At 34.8% G+C, this 24,065-nt stretch overlaps 1 protein-coding gene across 2 annotated transcripts in view; it reads left to right on the top strand.

The window, feature by feature from the left end:
* NFAT (nuclear factor of activated T cells 3) overlaps positions 1-24,065 on the top strand; it is a 57,859-nt gene that overhangs the window by 7,880 nt on the left and 25,914 nt on the right. Inside the window, exon 2 of one of the 2 annotated variants that reach the window (XM_069110228.1) lies at positions 6,281-6,336. The exons of the other annotated variant lie outside the window; for it this stretch is intronic. Coding sequence (XP_068966329.1) covers positions 6,281-6,336 — 56 coding nt within the window. The remainder of the gene's footprint in view (positions 1-6,280; positions 6,337-24,065) is intronic. 2 annotated transcript variants of the gene reach the window in all.

The raw sequence follows: 24,065 nt of genomic DNA, 5'->3' as shown, positions 1-24,065 counted from the left end.
TTGCTCAGCTTTTTCACATCTGGCCGGATCTCAAAATCTCCCGCGGAACATTAAGCGCGTTTCACGGGCTCGCCAAAATTTCGGACGTCGTGAAGCAGGAATGCATTTGCTGTTTGATTCGTAAATATGTCATATGCATATTCAGCTTCATATTTATGTAGCTAAATCAGTTTCTACGATATACATCGAGTGCAAAGCGGAAGTTAAGCTCATTTGCGGTTTCCAGCTTGTTTTTTCTACTTCAACCAGGAAAGTCTGATAATAATAGACTTCTTTCGTGCAATACAAGACGTTAGTGGCCCCTTTAATCCGAGAGGAATTGGTAGTTACTGGGGAAAACCAGTTTCGCGTTGTTCATGAACGATCAACTCACCCTTCGTGTTTCTCTTTCGTATTCGTACAGCGCGTTTCAATCGACCTTGTCGCTACCTTCTTGGAATTCATGCTTCGAGCAAAGAGAAAATATGAAATATCATAATGTCCTCGGGCACCGGTGTTGTTCGAACGGCGACTTCGCCCGGACTACCTCGAAAGATCGCTTTCCGCTTTCGTTCCATTCGAATGTTAGCCAGAATTATTTTAATTAAATTGTCGTTTAGTTTAATTAAATTTAAAGAATTAAATTCTACATAATTTTCATTGTTTTTAATTTCCATTGAAAATATTAGATATTATACCGACTTGGTTAGAGAGACTGGAGTTTCTAATTTATGGAAAGTAATTGAATGTAATTAACACGCACTAGAATTTAGAGAATTTAATTCTGTGTGTCATAATGCTAAATATAGTTATCAGTTTTTAAGTATCGAAGACCTAATAACGAGTATACCAAAATAATGCAAAGGCGAAAATAATCAAAATGATCGGATTCGGTGTTGCATAGTTAAGTCTTTCAAATGTATATTTTATTTGATTATGTTATATTATATTATATATGCACATACACAAACGTATATAACACTTTGCAACACCATATTTGAAGCAATTAGGGGTTACGCTTCTGAACGAAGCAGAATGAACAGCGAGGATGAAATACGACATTGCTTAATGGCTGCGTTCTTATTATATCAAACTGAATAATACTGTTAAATGTTGCTCCAAAACTTAGACTTCATTGCACTGACCCTTCTATCAAGACTTAACCAGTATACACTCTTCTCTCGCGTCATCAAGAAAATTTAACGTAAAAGCTTGCATCGCGGTTATGCAATCAGACATTCGAAAGATATTAATACGCCAGATAATTTGCGTACTCCTTCTTTTTCTTTTTTGCCATTCATTTAATTTCTGCGTAACGGGATTCAGCGATGGAATGCTATTTTATTAAAAAAGTAACAGTGTACCAACCTACACTATTATGGTTGTTAGCTCTTCACATAACCATCGTTCGGCTGACTGATAAAAAATTTACGCCGTGTCATGTAACTTGTTACACAAGATTAGCCAGAAGCAAAACGTTTCGCCGCGACGCATTTTCGTCGTAAGGCAACAGCGGATCGTCAAGATAGAGATGAAGATGGGTCGTGGTCAAAGTATGTGCTTGACTCGGATTAATAAGGCCAATTGCAGTCGTTAAAAAGACTCGAGTTTTTCTGGCGCTTCGACAGCAGGCAACGATTAGAGCGTATCTTTCTCGATTCTCCTTAGACATTAATTAATAGAGCGACGATTTCGCTTGATAAATGCGAAGTGAATTATTCGAAGTGCTCGTTCGACTTAATCTGCGATAAACGAAGCCGATTCGTGCTTCTATCGACCGACTATATCGTGTTTTAATATCGATGCTTGTATCGTCATTGTCATCGCGTTTCGAACCCTTTCCCTTGTAATAAGTCGATATCTTTCTCTCTCGTATGTTGAACAATTTTTTATATTTCTTTGTACACGATTCTTTTGGTGCTAAAAATTTTATGACCGACACGGAGAAACTTAGAAAGTAACCAAAAACGAGGAGATCCGAGAAGCAATAAAAGTATCACAAATGGAATGCAAAAATCACATAAAATCAATGCCAATATGCACAAAAACAGTTATTCGTACATATAGAAATGTCACAGGATATTTAATAATACAGGTAAATGAAAATTACAATTATCTAATATACAGGGTGGTTGGTAACTGGTGGTACAAGCGGAAAGGGGGTAATTCTACGTGAAAAAAGAAGTCGAAAATATAGAATAAAAATTTTTCGTTTGAGGCTTTGTTTTCGAGAAAATCGACTTTGAATTTTCGCTCGGTACGCGTGCAGTACGTTATAACGGATCTCACTGTAGATCGTTGTCTCGATGGAAAAATTAAAAAAAAAAAAAAATTAAAAAAAATTTTTTATTCTATATTTTCGACTTCTTTTTTCGCGTAGAATCACCCCCTTTCCGCTTGTACCACCAGTTACCAACCACCCTGTATATCATTTAGTATTTATCGAAAATCCTAATAAAGTTAACTTTTAATGTGAGATAATGATTTAAGTATGCTATAAAGCACTCACACTGGGACATTTGTTCCCTGAAATTAATGGTCTGGCTGAATTCTTGTAAAGTTAAGTGGTCCAGAAGATTTTTAGGATTTTCGATTGCCTTGGTATTCGATGCTAACATGTTTGGTTTGGAAAGCTCGTCGTTTGGAATCGTCGAAAGTCGATTTTTGTTGTTTCTTATAGTTCCGTAATTTAATGTCCACGTAAATTTCGACACGTGTCTTTCGTTTTGATCTTAGAGATATTTTGTGCTGTCATCGTAGTAACAGTTATACATATGTATGAAGATAATCGGATATAAGAGCAGTGAGAGAAAAGGATAAAAGATAGGACAAGGAGAGTGATTCACAGGTATTCCTATTTAACAACATTAATAAATGTTAACTCGTCCAAGGATCTTTTTCTTGATTGTAAATTAGAAGAATATGAAGAAGCAACTGATACAATTTCTGCATCACTGTGTCTGCGACGCATTTGTATTTTTACGTTTGATCTTTTGAAGTCTACAGAACAGAGGAAAATCCATTAGCTGCTATTTTTAACAAAAGACGTGTGATTTACACGAACATCATGGTATGTAATATATATGTCCAAGTATATTTGTATAATATCTGAAATATACAAAGTGAACCACGCCATTGGATCGGGTTGTAGTTCGGATTTCGTTGAAAATAAAAAGAATTTGCAGAGAGAAATGACATGCTAAGATTTATGTTCGTAGCTACCCTTTTTTTTTCTTTTTTATGCAACAATTTAGTATGCACGGGGAAAGTGCAATTGCGCTGTTCTTTTTAAATGGAACTCTATAGTTTGTTATTAACCATTCAATTCATCTTTCAGTTCTCTAGGAAAAGGTATTAAGGTACTTTGATGGAAAAATGCCTAGTTTAAAAGGCATTTGATTTTTCGTTCCAGTAAATTTGTTATATAAAAGACAAGAGAAACATAAACACAAGCATTCCGCTTTACGTTTGTCCTTGTTTGTCATACGCTAAGTTCTATAAAACTGCAATTAAAATATCTTTTAAAGTAAATATTTTTCGACGCAAGTACCTTAACACTTCTTTGTAGAATATTAAACAATGCATCGAATGGTTAATACAAAATTATAGAGTTGCATTTAGAAAAAGGAATGGAATTATACTTTTCCGGTATATCGAAGCATACTAAAAAAAAGCGAGTAAAATTCGCGAACATGCATCTTATCGTGCTATTCAATTTTTCTCTGTACGTTTTTCCTCTGTCCTCGACGAAATCGGAGCTACAGCCGGGTCCAGTTACGTGGTTCACTCTATATTGCTATATACATGGCCTTCAAATCAGATACAGTAAAGAATGCAGAAATTAGCAGGATAGCCTACTAGTAATAAGAGGAGTTAGATTCGTCAAAAAACGGACATCAACTCGATAGCCGCGTGACTAGATCCATTAAGAATACGTGAAACATAACAACATTCGTGCCGATAATTCGACAGACGTCGCAACATCGTAACGATCTTGAATAGGAAAACGACGATAACGGGAATAAACTGCGTGGTAGTTAATAGAAATTCGTTCCTAATCGATCGTCAAGGTCGTTAACATATCTCACTCTTAAGAATAATTGTCTACCAACTGCGATAAGACGTCTGACGAGACGGTGCTTACCATCGACTGTGATAGACCTGGGTCACCGACTCTCCTATATACGATTGACGTCGAAAGAAGCATTAAACGACAAGAGTAAGCGGTCTCAAGGTCGTTTTCAATATCGTCTCGAAATGCTACTTGTGCCAGGTAGAAAAATTTATTTCGAGTTGAGCTTCGATGTAAAGGAAATTCTTTTCGAAAATGGAAGGTACATCGCGTTATCAGCTCTATCGTTAATTATAATAGAGTCCGTCTTATGTAAACTAGTAGACGGATAATACTATTGGGACAATGAAATTTTCGAATAATAGAACTATTAATTTTCTGATACGAAATTTCATTTATTCAAATACGGATTAAGATTAATCGACAGATTCCTTAAATATTTACGTATCCAATATCTTTTTGATTGTTAAGTTACATAATTTTGTCAACATAGGTAAGTGCATAGAGTTACATTCTTGTCATACTTCGAACCATCCAAGTTGTTTTTCGAATGTCACGAATGCCTCGATATAACAAGGCGCTTCTCCATCAGCATTTTCGTTTGCTGTTTGCATTTGTATAAAATCGTCATTATTATCGTCTTTATCGCAATGAAACCATTTCGTTACATCGGTATATTTAAGGTTTTCTTACCGTTGCCAGCATCTGCAGAGAATCTACGTGCTTTAGATAATTTTTGACATCGTGTTCTTGTTTTCTAATATTTGCGATTATGGCATTTCCAATATCGTGTGTTTTTACTAATTCTGTCGCACTTACGTCATTTTTGGGTTTTTTTAATTACGTCGTATTTTGTTTCGATAATTAGAAAGAAATTCTTGTAATCAGAATTTACTCAATCGAACGAAGGAAAAAGAATATATCTGGCATATATTACATTCACGTAATAATAGACGTTTATAACGGATGTTCGGATAAGGGAGGCTCTACCACATTGCTAATTCTGAAACTAAAGATTTTTGGAGGCAAACATGGATCTACTTCTGATCTATATCGAACATTTGGATTCCGAAATTGTTGAAGAAACTTTGTAGACTTTCGATAATCGAATAAAAAATTCTCAAATTTGCTTGGCAAATATTTGCACCAAGAGGGTAGAGGTGCCTTCCCTTTTAATCAAAAAGGTCTAATTTCTTTGGTCAAGTATTCAAATACTAAGAGATGTTATTCAAACGTTCAAACATAGATTCTGAATATAGAGAAGCTTTGTTCTCGAACATTGATCCATCGAGAAACACGTGGCTTTTTTTAGTCTCTGTTTGTTAAAAGAAGCAACGAGTGTATCGTGCACCGGTCGTGTATTAATTAACATTTTACATAACATAAAGTCCGTTAACGTGTCGTAACAAATCGACGCGATGAGCTTCTGGTCTGGGAATGATTACGAAACACGTTTAAATGTATTGCTGGCTGTTAATTTACGGTCAGGGGATGTTTCGACATTGATCAGTTTTCGATGGTGTTTTCATTATCGATGTGACAAAACCTTGGCTTCGAGATTCTTTCTACACATTTTTATCAAAAATTCACAGATATATTATTATTGTTATTAAATAGGTAGTATTATTATACTAATTATTAAATAGGTACGTACGATTCATACATATGAATCACTTCATCGAGGATTATACACTAATAAATTACAATTACAAAATTAATTAATTACATTTTAATAAATAAATACATCGCATTCACGCTGTCGGTGTGCTACCAACATCTTTTATACAAAATCTAATTAACTATCGTGCTTTCGATTCCCACGACTGTCTCAATTCTCGAAGTTGCCGTACTATCAAACAACTCCTTGGCTGATTACTTGCCATGGATGGTGGCCAAAATATCTTTTGGCAGACTGTCATAAATCGTTCCTAGCGAACTATGAACGCTTATTGGTAGTTCCATTTCGGTTCCATCTACTTTACGTAGATTCTTGAACGTATTTGCGAATTCAGACGACAGGTTGTCGGGAATTAATGGATGTTATCGCATTGCTTAATTAATTTTGCTTCGATAAGTTTGAACGTATGAAAAAGTAATCTCATTTCGCTTCACTTGCTCCGAACACTAGGGCTAATCTGCTCTGCATCGTGCTTATCCAAAATTCGCTTTTTTTTTGTTATCTTTACACGGTACTTGAATCACGTGTCGTGTGTTTCGTTTGATTGGCAGGTGGGCACTCCGTCTTATAACTTCATATAGCGAATCGTTGTCGTGTGATAGTTCAGGTACGTATAGACTGGCGAGATGTTACCTTTAGATGACGATAGATCAGGTATGTACCCGTATATCGTGCGTATAGAATAACAGCAGTCAAAGAATCGATGTTTTCCAAGTTAAATGGAACTAAAGCGAATTACGGTTCAAAAATGGCTTGATGAATCGGTGATTTTATATACGTAATGAAAATCAAATTAACTTGTTAATTGGACCGTTTTATAATCATCGTGTTAAAAATCAATAAAGATCAGATGAGTTGATAAGAAAAGTTAAGAGAGACAAATCAGAAGGTTACGAGATCTTGGAATTAAAACAAGGACAAGTATATACATTACACATATTGTAACAAGTTTATTTTACATACTTCACTTTATTTTAAGCTTATTTTATTTTGCATGTTTTCTATATCCTTGCATGTTGCGTACAATTTTGCACCTTTATGTTTTCCATAAACATTTACAGTCTACCTATTATTGTACAGTTATTAAATTAGTATCCATGATAATTAGTCTGTCTGGCTTTATTTTAGCCATGGAATATCGTATTATGTTACAGAGATAATATACTAAACTGGAAAAATGAGAAATGAATGTGGATTAAACATAGAAAAATTGTTGCTTTCTTTAAATATGAAATAAAATCATGCAGCTACTTTCATGCACATATATTTCGATCTATTATTTTTACACTTGTCTCAGCTCGAATATTATTGCTTCGTCGCTTCGTCAAATCATCGAAGAATCGTCAAAATGTACTTTGAATCTGCAATTAATTAAACGAGTTCTCGTTTCTCATCGAATGTATTTCCTGCATAGATATCAGCTTGGTAAAATGAAGAAGAATCATCGAAATGCTCTTTGAGTTTGCAGTTAGTGGGATCGGAAGTGTGGTTGGATGACAGCGTTCTCTGCGAAAGAAGGTCGGCAGATAATAACTAATACTAACGACGCCGACACTGCTGCTTTTCTAGTCTCACACGTGACTTCTGTTCGCGACCGTTAATCTCTATTTGCACCGTCTCGTTTCGCCGATAACTTATGCAAACGTAAAGATGTTGGGCGCGGAACACGCAACGATGAATCGAATATTTCGAAATGAAAACAGTGAAAAACGATCGATAAGTCGTTTTCCGGTTGAATCGCGTCGGCGCGCGTCGAAAATCTCGCAACAGAATGATGTTTCTTGGAACGATTGCAACAACGATCGTCGAATCCATTATCGCGGGCAATTAAGTTGCGTTCAAGGCGGAAATAACTTAACGTGGCATGATTACACGTTTAATTGCGAATTTTTCTCCGGCGCTACCAGAAAACAATCCGATGCTTACGAAATAATACGCGCCAGAAACGAACGAAGAGAGTTATCTACGTGTCTTGTTCTTTTTTATTTTTCTGCTTTTAATTTAATTAGATGCTTGTAATTTACTTGGATATTATAACTCGAATCGTAGGATAAATTTCGCTTTCTTATTTAAAGAAAATAATCAACAGCTTGTAATTTATTGCACATTATTAGGTTGTCCGAAAAGTTTCTTCCGTTTTATGAGTAAATAATAGACGCACAACGTTTTTTGTTTTATATTATTTTGTCGAATTACGTACGATCTATTTTGTTCTGCCGAGATAAACACCGCGACATTTCAAACACTTGGTTTCACGTTTGTATGAAGGTGCACTGTTGTAAAAAACACGTTTGCGAAAGAAGGACACTTTCCGGACAACCTAATACTTATCGTCCCTTGGAAAAGAACTTAATTTTATTTTATGATTTCTGTGGTGCCATCCATCGTCCAACATACGTTTACTAGCTAAATTAGTATATTCCATTTATTGCATAATAAATCCCAGGTAAAGGAAAAAGAATATATTTGTGGAAAATGTAACAAAAAATTCTTCTTGTATGTTGGGATTAGTCAGATGTTCGCGATATAAGTTCTCAGTGTTTTCCTCATAAACGATAAGCATAAGAAATACATGAAGGTGCAAATATACAAATGATTCGAAGTGAACTATAATATCTTTTTTGCAAGTGCAAAAATGCATGTGCGTTTTGCAGCTACGCTATTTTTTTTTAATGACTTTTGTTATTCTACGAAAAGAGGTGTTAGGGTAACTTGGTGGAAAACTGGTTAGTTTAAAAGATATTGTAACTTAAATTTTATAGAATTTATCATACGTAAGACAAAGAAAATATAAATACAAGAGTACTGCGTTACGTCTTTTCTCATTTTCCATATGATATTCTTACAAAATTGTAGTTAAAAGTCTTTTAAACTATTCGTTTTTCGATCATGTTACCCTAATACTTTTTTTCGTTGAATAGCGAAAGGATTCTATAAATGAAAAAAGAAAACTTCCATTAAAAAAAAAAGTAACGCAGCTGCAAAACGCACATGCATTTTTGTACTTGCGAAAAGGATATTATAGTGAATATATAATTCATTTTCAACCATTCATGTTTTTCCTTTTTCATTTTTTCTCGTATATATCGTTTACGAGAAAAACGCTATCAACTAATGGCGTGTAAATCATGTACATAGCTCGTATCGTTCGTATAGCTTATACGATATTGTAGAAATAAGTAAAATGTGATTCTGGTAATTAGTCAGAGTACTTTGACTTGCTAAAAGGCAACACACATTCTTCGACTAAATGACAGGAAAAAAGTCGATAGGATTCTCTGTTAGCGCAATGTTCGAGTATCACAGGTGAAAGGTGAGATCCCTGCAGAGTTTCGAGGAAACATGAAGATTAATTGATTGCAGAACTTTTTGCTTTGTAACTTTATTAATTGTTTTCTAGAAAAACGATAGATCATGATGAACTTGTGAATTTATCAACGTCACAATGTAATAAATGCACGTGTCTTGATTTGTTCAATCATTGATCAGTTCACGAAGAAAATATACTTCGGAAATCTAAGATTCAAAGTATCTGTGAACGATTGCTGATCCTTAAAACTTTTATAATTAATCAGTTGCAGACCTGTCATTTTTATTTCTAAAAGTTTACTATTTTCATTATTTTGTAACTTAAATTTCTGAATTTTTGTTACTTTTCAATTTTAATATCGATCTGTGTGCAGGAGGTTTCACATGAAAATTAATTTAAAAAGATAGCACGGAAAAGTCAGAGAGAAACACTTCGCCAAGTAGAACATCGCGGAAAAGGGGAAAAGTAAAGTCCGCGTCGCGCGAGCGAAGTCGAGCGATTGATCGACCTTTTGGGTCATTTCGATTCAACACAAAGTAATTTTAGCACTTGCCAAGAATCCGATATGCAGTCTGAAAGACAGAGAAAGAGAATATCACTATCTGTTCCGCGGACTATTGTTTTCGTTATCAGTGAACCTCGCGAGCTTCGATGAACGCGCGACAGTGTGAGAATCGCGGAGCGATAGCAGGCCGTTCCACCTAACGATAAATCCTCTAGAGTCCAGTTCGAGAAAAGCGCGACTATTTAATGGTTGTACGGATCAAGAAGCCTGAGCGAATGACCCGTAATAATTTTGCCTCGATTATTTATTGTTTCCGCGGCTGCCGCGTCGACGAAACAGAGAGGCCGACGTACGCTCGTCTTCGAACAATATGGAAGTCATTGCTTCTCTATTATTATTTATTTATTTGTTATTACATAGTCCGTGCCTTTCTTCTTTGGACGAGCTTTCGGTTTTACATCTCGTTTACGTATTACGCTTTTTACATCCTATCAGTCTTATGGCGTTATCACCTTATTGCCTTTTCCCTTATATCTATCTAAACTCTTTTCCTTGTCTATCTCTCTTTTTTTATATATCTAACCCCCCCCCCTCTTATCCACTCTATTATATTGCACTCCATTATATAATCTGTCTCTAAAACTATGGCAAGTTTTGGGGTTTTGCCTCCTTGCTGTGCTTCCTTATTGTCGTTCCTCCCCGTCTTGTATTGCCCTTTTCTTCTCCATTATTGTTATCAATTCTATTCATTGCTTCTCTATTTTATTTAATTCGTATTAAACAAATTCTTTAGTCATACAAATTTACCAGGCTTACGGATATCGAAAAGTTATTTTGAAAGGATTTTACAATTAAATGCTCGTTACTGCGTAACATGGAACACTTGCGATCTTTGCATACTGTATTTGTTGCTTTTTTATCCGTTTAATTTATTTTAAACGATATTATATTATAATGTACGAAAGTTTTTTAGGAATCGTCGAGGAACAGAGTGTTTTACCAAATAGGAAAGGTGACAAGGCAATTTTAATTTACTTGCTAAGGTTGATCGATTAAGAGACCTTTGTCAAGTAAATAAATGACATATTGATTGTTCATGTTATTTACTGACAACTTGATCAATAATGTATTTCCTAAGAGATAATTGGTATAGTTAGATATTCATTAAAATGCAAATTAGAACGAAGTAGTTCAAATAATTGAAGTTATTGCGTATTTTATCATGAAGTTGTTTGAAATTGGAGTACTTTCCTGAAGTTGTTTGAAGCTGTACTACTTTCTTGAATATATTTTATAGCTATTATACAAGAGCCCAATAAAAGTCATCGCCGCGACACACGTACTGTAATTCAGGTAATCGCTATTGCTATTTGCGAAAAGATAGCAGTGGCGAGATTATCTACCGTGACGTTATACAACCGCGGCGAGAACTCTTTTCAGACTGATATTCGGTGAACAATGAGTGGCATATCAGTTTTCTCTGCCTGGGGGCTTGTGACAGATTTTCGACAGTGATTCGTCGAGAATCCGAGCCGCTTTTGATAACTGTCACATCCAACTGTGCTAAATTTAAAGAAATGAACGAAAAATGTGCTAGCTCTTTTTTAATATAACAAAAATTCTCAATCACATAACGTAGGTACTGAAATTAATTAACCAATAAAATTCGCGTTACATCAGCTTAATCACTGCCATATACAATACGCTAAATTTAAAAAAAAAAGGAAGGGGACTATACTAGCCTCCTGCGATCTAACAAAATAAATTCAATTACGTAGCATACTCAAATTAATTAATCGATTAATTTTCATCGTATCATACAGAGTCAGAGAACAGAAAGGAAAGAAAGGAATTTGTTATAATGAGAAATCTCTTTCATTCCATGTTCAATTCAGTTGCAAACCAAGATATCAATACCAAAATAATTCGCTTTCAAATCAACTGCTTTCGGTCGAAGCGTTCACGATCTGACCTGATCGCTCGTTTTCGGATAGCTCGATTGAATCGGCGAGCAAAATTTCGAAAGAATACGTACGGTTTATCGGTTGAAAACAATTTATTGGCAGCAGTGTGTCGATAACGATTATTGACAGGCTAAACAGTCTTATGGGCTATTCTATCACCTCGTGCAGTTCACAAGGCATATAGATACACTACGAACGTTCATAATGACGCAGATGCGTCGATGACAAATTCTGGGCATAATCTTATTGCGCAAGTTGCTTTTGCTAATAGTCAATGATCCCACCTTTGATAACGTTCGTGGCATACTATCTCGGTAAAAGGCTCAGGGTACTATTGTTTTGTTGTTGATCTCGTGTAACGACGATGATGGTGTCATACGTGCACAGTCATCGAGTCCCGTTTATGGTGAACGCGTTGAAGCATAGTTAATACTATGACGACTGGTGATGTCATACTGGCGTTAAAAAATTCGAATCTTCTCTGCCCCGAAGTTTTTTTAGCTTGTAATATCGCTTATTACATATTTCTATCCACTTACTTCTTATATATCCAAGATCATCGAGTTTCTTTAGAAATATAGAAAAAATGATATTTTGTTAATTCTCGATGGAAACAGCCGGTCATTAGTGAAAGTTGCGTTGGAAACTATATCGGGTTGTCATTAGTGTTAAGCCGTAACAGAGAGAAGAGCGATGATAAATAAGCGCGACGGGTCATCGTCCACTGGGAGACGAGATTTATGTTCAACGAGCCGAACGAGACTGCCGATCGTTCCTCTTCGAGCACACTCACGCGCGAAATCTCGCGCGTCCCTGTGATCGTGCTGGCGTCATCGCAACCCCTTTTGGATCTATGGCTTCGTTACGGATCGGGAACGTGCTTTTCCTACCCCGCGTGCATCCACCACCCCTTCCGTTTTAGATTCGACGCTTCCGCGATGGTTTCTTTCGGGTTTCGTTTCTGCGTTTGACCATTCCTCTGAGGATTCTTGATTAATAGGATGGTGTTGGTTAATTTGGGCTCCCTGGTTTCGTAGAATGGAAGTTGTGGAGAATCGAGCTTATAATTGGTTTCTTTTTTTTTTAGATCGAATGTAAGATTGGCGAATTGGATTGGAAAATTAATAGTTGTCGAGTATATGTTGATTTTTAAGAAAATACAATTAAAAAATTTAAAAGCTTTTGTTCAATTGAATTTTTGGATCGGCGATTATTATTACGATTGTTATCGCACATGTATTCAGCTCTATTTTAATAAAGTGGAGCTTATATTATAACGTTATAATCGGCTCCTCTCCTTTATCGGATTGAATCTTCAACTATCATTGTTGTAGGTTGAAGTTGATACTCGATATCGAGGTTATATCGATCAGTTTTCCGTTTCCTTCGCACGATTGAAGGGTCCTGAAGGTTCCTTCCTTTTCTCCAATATTTGCCCGACCTTCAAACAGTAGGGCGGGGTCGATCTTATCCTGGCCAAAAAGCTTACACTCTGAGTGTACACTCTATCTGTCCAGAAACGTTTTATCGTATTTGCTTCGAAAACTATAAAGTTCGTTGTAAAACATTGCTAACTAACTATTATGCTCTATCTTTAATTACCATCAATTTAGATAAAACAGCTTGAAATAGAAATGTGAATCATCTTATTTTCTTAAACGAATTGAGTTACTAGGAGCTTATTGAACAAATACCATAAGCAACTAATATATTTAAAAGACTATTACTTTGTAAATATCGTCAGTTAAAATCTTTTGATACATTCTTATACAAATAATCCTACGTGAAATAAGCTATTTACCGGCTCTTGTAAATGATTTACGGCTAATCTCTATTCCAAAAGGAGAACGCGTAATCCGCATGTGTCGCAAGAAATCATTAGAAGTGCAAAGTCTTTTATATTCAAATCTGTTGCTTTCGTTACAAGACAGTATGTGTATATGCCAATTTCATTCGACATCATTACGTTCACGTGTGCTTTACGCTTGCGTCACGCTTTTACACGAGTGCACGCGACTTTTACACAGCATTTGCATGCGAGGTCGTGGGCGCGTGTGCACACGTTTCATTGTCACGAGATCGAGTTGGTTTCGGATGGAAATCCGGAAATCTTATGTACGTCTGACATCTCTTATTTTTCATAAAAACTTTGCCATTTCGTATTTTGATTATCAATTTTACATTGCTCTTGAATTTCTTTCCTTTTCGAATTTGTACTTTTATCGTAATTGTATATTGTAGTAGATGTATTAATGAACAGTCCAGATTGTTTTTGTAATTTCTTAAATCTAACACAGCAGATAAATAAAATAAAAGTTGCACATGAAGGATTTAGTTTACTTACAGAGTATAAGAGAGTGTAAAAATGAAAGAAAAAAATTTCTCTAAATGATTGTTATAATAGGTCTTGCCTTTCTAGAGAGCCTGAAAAGATTCTTGTAAATTCTTTTTACGACCTACGGAAACGACAAATGGCTTGTTTTTTACGTACCTCTTCTATACACGGTTTTCTCTTCAAAGAAATGGTAGCAGTAATAGGAACAACTGTGGTTTCACCAAGTCAAAGTTACGCCGTAAATAACGTCCTATCTGAAAACAATTATTTACGATTATCGACAAAGTCTCAAACATGTCGACAGAAACGGACAAACATGCTTCGGCGTCCGATGTACGTTGGACTTCGTTGTATCTACAAAGTTAGTATCTGTTTCAATAGCTGCACTGTTGCGCATTGTGTTAATATTTTTTCATTTGCATACGAGGATATCCGATCGTGATTCTTCTTTGCGTCTTGTTATACGATCGCGATTACAGCGAATAACAGAAAATAGAGATTCTCTTTTGAAGATTCAAATGGCGATACATATTAGGTTGTTCGAAAAGTGTCTTTCTTTTACAGACACGTCTTTTACAACAACGCATCTTTATACAAACATGAAACCTAATCTGTCGAACGTTGTAATCTTTATCTTATTTATATATATATTTATATTAAGTTTTGATTCTTCAGACGACCTAACATTTTATTTTCAAATTTACAGGGAAACAACAGTGTTAAATTTGATCACCACAGATGAAAATTCTAATAAATTACATTTCACGCCCTTTAGAAAAACAATTTTAAAATTTAATAAATAGCGAAACAATCGCACATCGAACCTACTTTTTTCTTTGATTTTGGAATTAAATATATGTGATTTACTCAAATAGCTTTCTATCAACAAAATCAACAAATTTAATAAAAATGGACTTATCATATCATTCCCATGGTGGTCTTCGTTTATGGCATATCGTAACAAAAGAGTACAAAAATTAATCTAAAAAATTAATTCATAATATTGTGGCAAGTGAGTAAGCTTGTCTCACGATTATGTCACTATTGTCTTTACGACAATTTTATTGTATAGTATCGTTCAGGTCAGTTATTATGCAATCGTTTGACCGTTTGACGCGGTTTTTTTCACCAATTTGTCACAACAACTTATTAGTAATCACCGATTAAGCATTTTGTACGAAGCATCACTCGAATAATATTACTCGGAAATATTTTATCTTGTGGCTCGTTATTAATAGAGTTTGTCTATTCCAAGTATCCATGCACCACTCACGCTATAAATACGATATTTATATCGCGAATCGCGGGTGCGAAACGCTGAACAGACAAACAGAAGAAACTTCAATTAATATAAACGTTTGATATTCGAGTAACAACAACATGGGCGTTATGCAATTTGGGTGGGTAAAAATACGGGGCTACTCTGAAAATCGTATCGTTGCGAGTAAACACAGTATACGCGTCTCGTCTCATGTATATTACGCACCGGTATAATCGCTTTAATCGCTCGTAACGATCGGATTATGAGATTAATCGTCGCATTCAGGATAATGGCTGCGGGAACTGCCACGTAATACTCGTCGAGTTTCGTTCGAAGAACAACGCTCTAAAGATTTTTCAAGTAACAACCTAACCAAGGAATGACAATGCAGTAGTATAGTAGAGTTACATTTATCTGAGTTTCATTCATAGTAGCGAGTACGCAAATATACTAAATTTCATTTAATTTAGTTTGTAATTATTACTCAAAAACGAATCTGGAAGCTGTTATGCTATAACGTATTTAAAATACAAGGATATTTTTAGATCCTACATTATAAAAAGAAAATGCAAATTTTCATAATAAACATAATTGAATTTACGAGTATTTCCCTGTTCACAGTTTCATCATTATGCATGATATTTGTTAGTGATTTGTATTCAACTATAATGTACGATTATGGAGAAAAATGGTATGTACTTGAAAGATCAGTTTAGTGCAAATTAACATAAACTTTTGCAGACTTCGTATGTTTACTACGTTTTGTGTTGTGATATGTAATACTAGTTTTTCCTAGCAGAATACTGTAATTTATTGCTGTTTTGCTCTGTGTGAAGTCGTAGAACGTTCATAAATATTTAATGGCACGAAGAACATTGTTTTACACTTTTTTGCAGCTACTGCCTGCTTTATTACCTTTTTCTATTGTTAGACAACGTAGTTGAATGCCATTGTAAACTTGTTCACTGCAGACTTTGACCTTAATCTATACCATTTAAAATTCTCCTTCGTTATAAAGCTTGATAAATGAAGATAAAAAATTGATATACAAGGCTCTCATTTTTAAATATGATATGTATAACATTGTCGCTTTTTCCTCTCTTTCAATTTACACAGTTGATTAGTATACCTTTTGAGAAAGGACAAGTAAAGAGAGAAGAATTTTTTTATTGATCGATATTTTTCAACAGCAGTTGAAAAAATTGATTACATAGCGTGAAGGTTAAATGACTGATTAAATTCACTTATTTACACGTGACAACCTATTACTTGATTGAGAAATTATAAAAAATAGGGACAATCAATGAATCTGTTGTTCCCAATAAATTTATATAAGTTGCGGGATATTTCAATATAATTAGAAAATTACTCATTTAATCGTTTAATCAGAAATATTAATTTTATCATCGTCCTTCGTATCGTTTACACCTGTACAGGTAACCAGCTGTTAGTTCTTACGTGTTTTTGTCTTTGTCGTGAGTATTACAGCGGGTGTCGAGTTCCTTGACGTCACGATCGATGCCAGAAATTGTGCCACGTTTGTGTCTGCACACTAATTGATCGCGTCAGCCTGCCGATTATCTAATCATGTTCAGCCGTGCTTCCTCGAGCAAGACGGCGATCTTCGCGCTGTCATTTGCCGAGCCTCTAAACAATCGCACATACACACTACTCCTCGATGACTCGTACGAGTGAACGCGAATCCATTCCGCTCTAAACAACACCTGTTGAAGGCTACCGATTCTTCACAATTCTTTTTTTATTGAAGCAACTAGAATCACCATCTAGAGAATATTTTGTAGTGCATCGTATATCATACATTGTCAAACAAATTACAATCGCAAATTAATTAACATTATTTCCTTATTCTATGTTATAGATTTTTTATTTCAAACGCATAACGTTATAGTAGATTTACAAAGTAGAACGCTAATCGCTGATACAAAAGAGAAGTACAGTTCCCGTGATGATTTAATTAATTTGGATCTTTATTCTGGGTTATCTTTTTTATGAAGGATTATTTGTTCCGAATTTTTCGGGACTCTGGAATCTTCGCAATTGCCGATTAATTTCATTTCTAAGAATAATAATGACGCTACGAATAATAATAATAACAATAATAATAACGAAGTAGAAAGACATTGAAAAATGACTGGGATTCAATTTATTCGAACAAGGACACCGCCAGTCGCTATTGTACAACAAGCGGCGTTATTCGTTAAGTGTTATCAATTCGCGATGCAATTTAAACGGCAACCAGTATTTCTTGTTTCAATCTCGTTTCCTTGCTCGTTGAAGCAGCCATGTTTATAGCCAGATCCGTCGCGACGGATTTTGCAATGGATCGCGGTCTGTAAATGAGGATTGTTGTTGCGAAATGGAAAAAAGATATTGGTACGATGTCGTTACGTAAAATTAGAATGTCCTCTCGAGCCGGTCTCGTTGTAGATTATGCCGATGACGATCTGGAAATAGAGCATGCCGCCACGTGTTCCTTCACATTTTAATTTGCATGTATCCTGTCGTTGGTTTTCATTCATATTGCTTCTCGTGTCTGTATATGTTATACCAGACGTATAACGCTTCGCGTATATTGTGTCGTATTTTCATATCGGTTTATCGTCCGATTTTCCTTTTAATTCGATACTCCTGACAACAACGATCGAGCCTCTATCGAGCAAAGATAAAGAAACATACGGAACAAATGTAAATATAACGAGGCAAAAATCGTGAAAGTAACCAAACATCGTCCAGTAAAAATTTGCGAATATAGTACACGTAATTCTAACTCTCATCGTATGATTCGCTCACGCTGTTTCATGTTTTACGGTTTAGAATCACTGTATAGAGCTAGCTCATGGTATATTGGCTTACTTGGTAGAAAGGGTGTATCTTCCAACATTTGAGTCAGAAGATCCAATTAACGAACACGCGGTCGGTGATCTCTGACAATGAAAATCCTATTAATCGGCCGTTGGTCGCTGGCGTATTATTGCTAATACCCGTTGTTCGAAGAATTGTATCTCCATTCTATTAAAGAATTATTTTTCCGGATTATATAGAGCAATAAACGGAACATTAATGATTAGGAAAAGTAGCCTATATCGAAACAAGTAATATGTAATGTAGGACATTATTAAATATTATCGTGAATCGTATAATAATTACAATATTAGATATACAAATTAAATCAGTGACTTATTAAATAAAATTATGAAGTTTATTTATGACTCGCGTAAATTAATTTTTTTTTATTCAACAAATTCAAGCAAAGTTACACGAATACAGATAATGTTCTTTTCAAAATTATCATAAGACAAGAAAATATTTGAATTTTTAATAAACTGAAATTGTTTCCGATAATAAATTGACTAATAATAATGAACCAAGTTTACATAAATACATAACTGAATTTGTAATATACATATAGTACACACTTATATGCAAATAAAAATAAGTTTTTTGTTCATATTATGTAATGTAGAAATGTCTAAAGAAGAGGTAAGAGACGATGATGTTTTAAATATAAAAATATATCGAGTAATATTATTAGAGCGTACTTGAAACTAATACTCTTTCATTCGATACAATTTCTCATTTTTATCCTTATCGATAAATATAACGATATATGCGGCGTCGATAACATTTTTTCATTCGCGGATCGATGATCTTGTTGAACGATGTTAATAATTTGAGTCTTTAACCTTCGCATGGACACTCGAGCTTCGCATCGAATCTATTTATCGCACGTGTCCAGCTTTTTATCTTTTCCGAATTAATTTTCTCTCGTTGTTGTTCAAACAGAAGACAGATCTATCGGAGGATCTATAACAATCGAGTGACCATGACGCGACACCGATAGATGATACGATACAAGCTAAAGCCTTCCCATTGTTGTGCAATTTTTTCGCGATCGAAAAGAAGATTCATTCTGAAATATCATCGACGCGAATTTTCATAAATGAATGCAAATTCATTTTGTCATCGTGGCTATCGTGTATCAGCAATCGTGTATCGACAATTGTATATCACTATTGCGATATTAATAATCGCGTTTCTTTCGAAGAAGAAAATACAACCACAAGGATGCTCTCTCAATAACATAATCAAGCGGATGAAAAAAAAGACGATAAAATTTTATCGCAACTGTCAACGTAATAATCTTGTAATCGGTGTACCGTTTTAGAAACAAATAATTTCAAATTCCAAAATTAGAGCGATTATAACCGTATAATTAGAGCATATTTCAAAATTAGACGAATCCAAAATTACACATTTTCTTCCCCGAATCATAGGCAATATTAGAAATTATGTAAATCGGTCAGTTGCTCCGACGATCTTTGAAAGTTTTATATGATCGTTTCAGAGGAAGTTTACATATCATTTTTTCGTGATTCGTAACTTGTGACAACGAAACGATCATCACAGGCTCGTGACACATTTTTCTGTGCGCACGTGAGGTGACTTAGACGGTTCAACTATTTCGACAATATACACGCTGTTGCTCATTACACACTCTAACGAGTAGTTTAATCGACGAGACGCGTTCGCGATCCACCGATTGTCCGTATTACAACGCGTTCGACGTATATGCGTCGACTGTGTGTATCCGCCTTTAGATTAGCCTGGATACGTTGATAAGGAACCGGCTACGGCGGGTTCGGAAGCACTCGTGACGATTGGTGGGTGTTGAAAGAAAAAAATTGTACATAAGTACAGACGGGGAGATACGCGGCTGGTTAACGCGAGCGGAGTGTGCTGACTCGATTAAAGCGAGACCTTAATGTCGAGGGTCACGAGTCACGAGTCCTGACCATTGCTTTCACATATACATCGTTTCAGATTTGTTTACTACACCGTTCTGTTAACAATCGCGTTGCTACGAAAGATCGAGTTCTGCTTCTGGTCCTATCGTTTCTTCGATTCAAATCGTGATACTTTCATTTTTTTTAAATTGTTTCTTTATGTATCTTCATACTTATTGATGATTTATTTAATTTACAGATTATACATTGTCTTTTCTACAATCTTACATTTAACAGATAGGATAATCAGTTGACTTGTTATTTGCAAAATATTCATATACAAAGTTATTATGCAAAGGAATTTATTAGTGTCGATAACTTGAAATTTTTGACTTGCAAAGTTTCACTAAAATATCGCTTCGGTTGCGTAAGAAGGCCCTGTTGATCAATTGTCTTCTTTCGAATGGAAATGTGACATTGGATAAGGAAGAATCTACTATATATCTATATATTTCGAAATTAATATATATATATCTCAAAATTCAAGTAGGAATTAGTACGATTTCTGACGAAATATCGACGAAATATTACAAATTTTGTATAATATGTATAGGTCACAAATTAACTTCCCATGGATTAGATTTTTTCAAATTCTTTAATTCCATATGAGATTTCTGCGAGGCCGTTTGTTTGGAAACGTTCGATCGTTAACAGTGATAACTAAATTGGTTCACGTAACTCGTTGCAATTTAAAATCTCTATCTCAATCGACGTAAACGTCGAATGCTTTTTATGGATTCAGCTCATTAAAACGTTAAATTCATTCGTGTATGGAGATCGAGTGTCAACGTAAAAAGGTACTTTATTGGTCGATGTATCGTCGTTTAATCGTTCGTGTTCAGTTTGCCATAAATTGCTTTGCCGTTATGCCACTCAATTATTAAACGTTCATTTCTAATCGTTATTACTTCATTAGCCTCGATCTTTTCTGATACGTCTCTCTTTTATTCTTATAAAAATTTACCTATTTATTGTTTATTAATAGGAATAATAATAGAATTTAATAATGTATTCTACTAATGATAATAATGATCAAATATAGTAAATTGCATATGAAATGACTGATCTCTTAACGAACACTTCAACGTTTATAGTTTTCTTGGGAATACTGTTAATCAAATTACGATCCGCAGGATTCGATACATTTTGACCATTGTAAAACAAACGTATCTGAGACACAAACACCATGTATGTATAATAATTATCGATGGTTAATTTATGTAAGAGCGTTAAGTACACCGCAAACAGCTCCGACAAGTGGAGACCGAACAAGTGTTAACCTTCGATGCTAATTAATCGAATTGGTAGACACATAGTGTTTAAATAATCAGATTATCGATATTGCGATCGGTAGACAAATCTTCACTATTGTCTAAACCGACAAACAAATCTGTTAAGTCTCGAGCTAATTGCGTTTCGACATATTCGGATTGGTACGTACACTGGCAACCATAAGTATTATCTACTGAAATGTCCACTATTTTATTTATTATATACTAAATAATTTCCGTAAGCTTCATTTTCTGGTTACTTTATTCGAAATCAATTATTCCATTCGCAACTCACGTGCCTCATAAAATAAGATACTAAATGATATAAGATCAAGCTTGTAATAAAACCTTCAAAGCAAATCTTCAAACATACAATATAATTTTTCTTATAAATAATTCTTAATTATAAATAATTCTTATTTTGTAATATACGCGGTTAATAAATTTCAACTTAATTTTCTAATTATGACACATATTTATGCCTATTTTAACTGCATTAACTTGCTTTATGAATAATAATATATTCACGGTCCTGCTTTCGTCGTTAAGTATCATTGAATATCTTCGATCAAAGTTAACACCGATTATTCCTCGCACTGTCCAGATTTTTTTTTGTTGGCCAGTTTACGTAACGCAGTTCCACTGTTTTCTCCTGCTTTTTCTTTTTTTTCCTGTTATATATTTTTTTCTTAACCGTTGTCGCGGAATCGTGTTTGCACTAAACTAAATATATAACGGAGCCCATTCATCCAGTTCATCATCCTGATTTTACGTACTTTCAGGAGGCTCCTCGAGTGTCTCAGATGTCACAGGTATCGTTAGGTGTACCAAATCGAAAATTATTAGTAACTGGATCGTTAAACGGTTAATATTACTGAAAATAAATATAACGATTTTTTCTTCGTTCTCGCTAAAGTCAACCTGGTAATGAGAGCTACAGTATCATTAACGTTCTAAGTATGAGGCCACCTGCGAGACCTTTATCTTTGATTAAGGTCCACCTTCCGTGACTCCCATAAGATGCAAAACGAAATTCTCCTGTTATTCGCGCGTCTCGAGAAACTGTTTTTCTTTCATTGCTCTTGTCATTAACAGACTTTTATCAAATACATATATTTGCTTATCCATAAGAAAATTTTGAGTAATTATTTACCAAGTGAACGATCTCAACGATTTCAATGACCTTAAGAGATGTTATCAAGGTTAACATTTTGAACAATTTTTCCTTGTACATATATACGCCGCTCGGTTACAATTTCCTAAATATCAGCAAAAATATATCCTACCCTATATCATATTCTGCTTCTGACAGGAAGTGTTCACATTACGCACGCACACAGCCCTGGTATTGTTTACGCGTTATCGTATCTATATTACAACAAATTATTAAATTTGTTGAATTGTTTGTGACGTAGACGGTTGCATTTTTATCTAGCCCAACCAAAATTAATTCACGGAAAGGCGAAATAGAGGCTTTCATTTTAGATCTTAGATCGTTTTCTACTGAACTGATATTGGTTATTAGTTTGGTACTTGTACTGGTATTATATTATAAACTAATAATAATAATAATTGCGTCTATGCCAGAAACAAACAAATAGATGCGATAAGTGATCGTAATTATTAAATGTCTTGGTAACGGTAGCATGAAATAAATTTAGCTATTAAAATTAAATAATTTAGAATTTATATAAAATTTTATATTATATTATTATTTATTCGAAATTGAAAGATATATCAGCCATTATTTTAAGAAACGCAACTATTCGACTATCCAAATTATACCGCTGTCGAAATAGAAACTTGGCTAAATAGCCAATATAACGTCCTTTGCGATTTCCATACCGTGTAGTGTTTGCTCTGGTTTCCCGCCAGACACGTTCTACAGTTTCTGTATGTGCATTACTGTCTGCATTACTGTCTACAGCTGTATGGTTTGTACCGTAGAATACCTCAGATCAATAACACACATGTTGTAAATAGTAAATTACCATATATAGTATCGAATATGTTTTTGCAAATATGACTAAAACCGAGTGACGATTATATCTATAGAAGAAAGTTAGTCAGAATGTTGAGATCGACCGCTTTGTAAATAATTACCAAATTTTATTTCAACGATAAGAATACGGCGATGAAAAAAGAAAAGAAACATCTTTTCTTTGCATTCGATTCTATCACTTGTCTCTGTTCGTATTTCATCGATCGATCACGGATTCGAACATCGCTGAGAATTGTTTCATTTAATTCGGAATAAAAGCTGTCAAGGGGGAAGAATCCATAGAGAAGTTGGAAAAGTAAAAGGAGAAGGGGACAATAGAGTTAGGTTGCAATCAAATGAGCTGATTTTATGGGAACGGCGTCGCATTTTATAGCCTCGTCAACAGTTTAAACATCCAGTAGATCTAGTTCTTTCAGATATTCGATCTTTCGCGTATCCTTCAAAAGCCGTGACTTTAAATTCGAGAAAATAATAGTAAAGAAAGAAAACGACTATCAGATGATAAAGAATTTCATCCTAGGAAATAACGACGAATAATAACCAATCGAACAACTGTTTGATCGTGTAGAAATTTAACTGGAAAACTTTCGTTCAGAAAGCTTCATTTTGTAACAGATCCATCCATCAAAATTGAAGTATAAAAGTAAAAAAAATTCATGAAAAATCAATACATCGAATACACGCGAGGTCGTCAGCACGTGTTCTTGACTTCTCCATAATGTTCATCGCCATATTAACTCGTTATACAACGGTAAACTGCAAAATTGCTGTAAAAAGTTCAAGCACTATAACCAATTAGAACCGCGAGGGAACAAAGTGGTTCGTTACTCAGCGATTTTTTCGTACGAAGGGTTAATACGGTACCGTTCGTAATTATTCGAAC

This window comes from Bombus flavifrons, chromosome 3 (assembly GCF_040668555.2).
Source record: "Bombus flavifrons isolate JBK064 chromosome 3, iyBomFlav1_principal, whole genome shotgun sequence".
Classification (NCBI taxonomy): Eukaryota; Metazoa; Arthropoda; class Insecta; order Hymenoptera; family Apidae; genus Bombus; species Bombus flavifrons.
The sequence above is the reverse complement of the archived record's forward strand: the minus strand, read 5'-3'. Positions and strand labels throughout refer to the sequence as shown.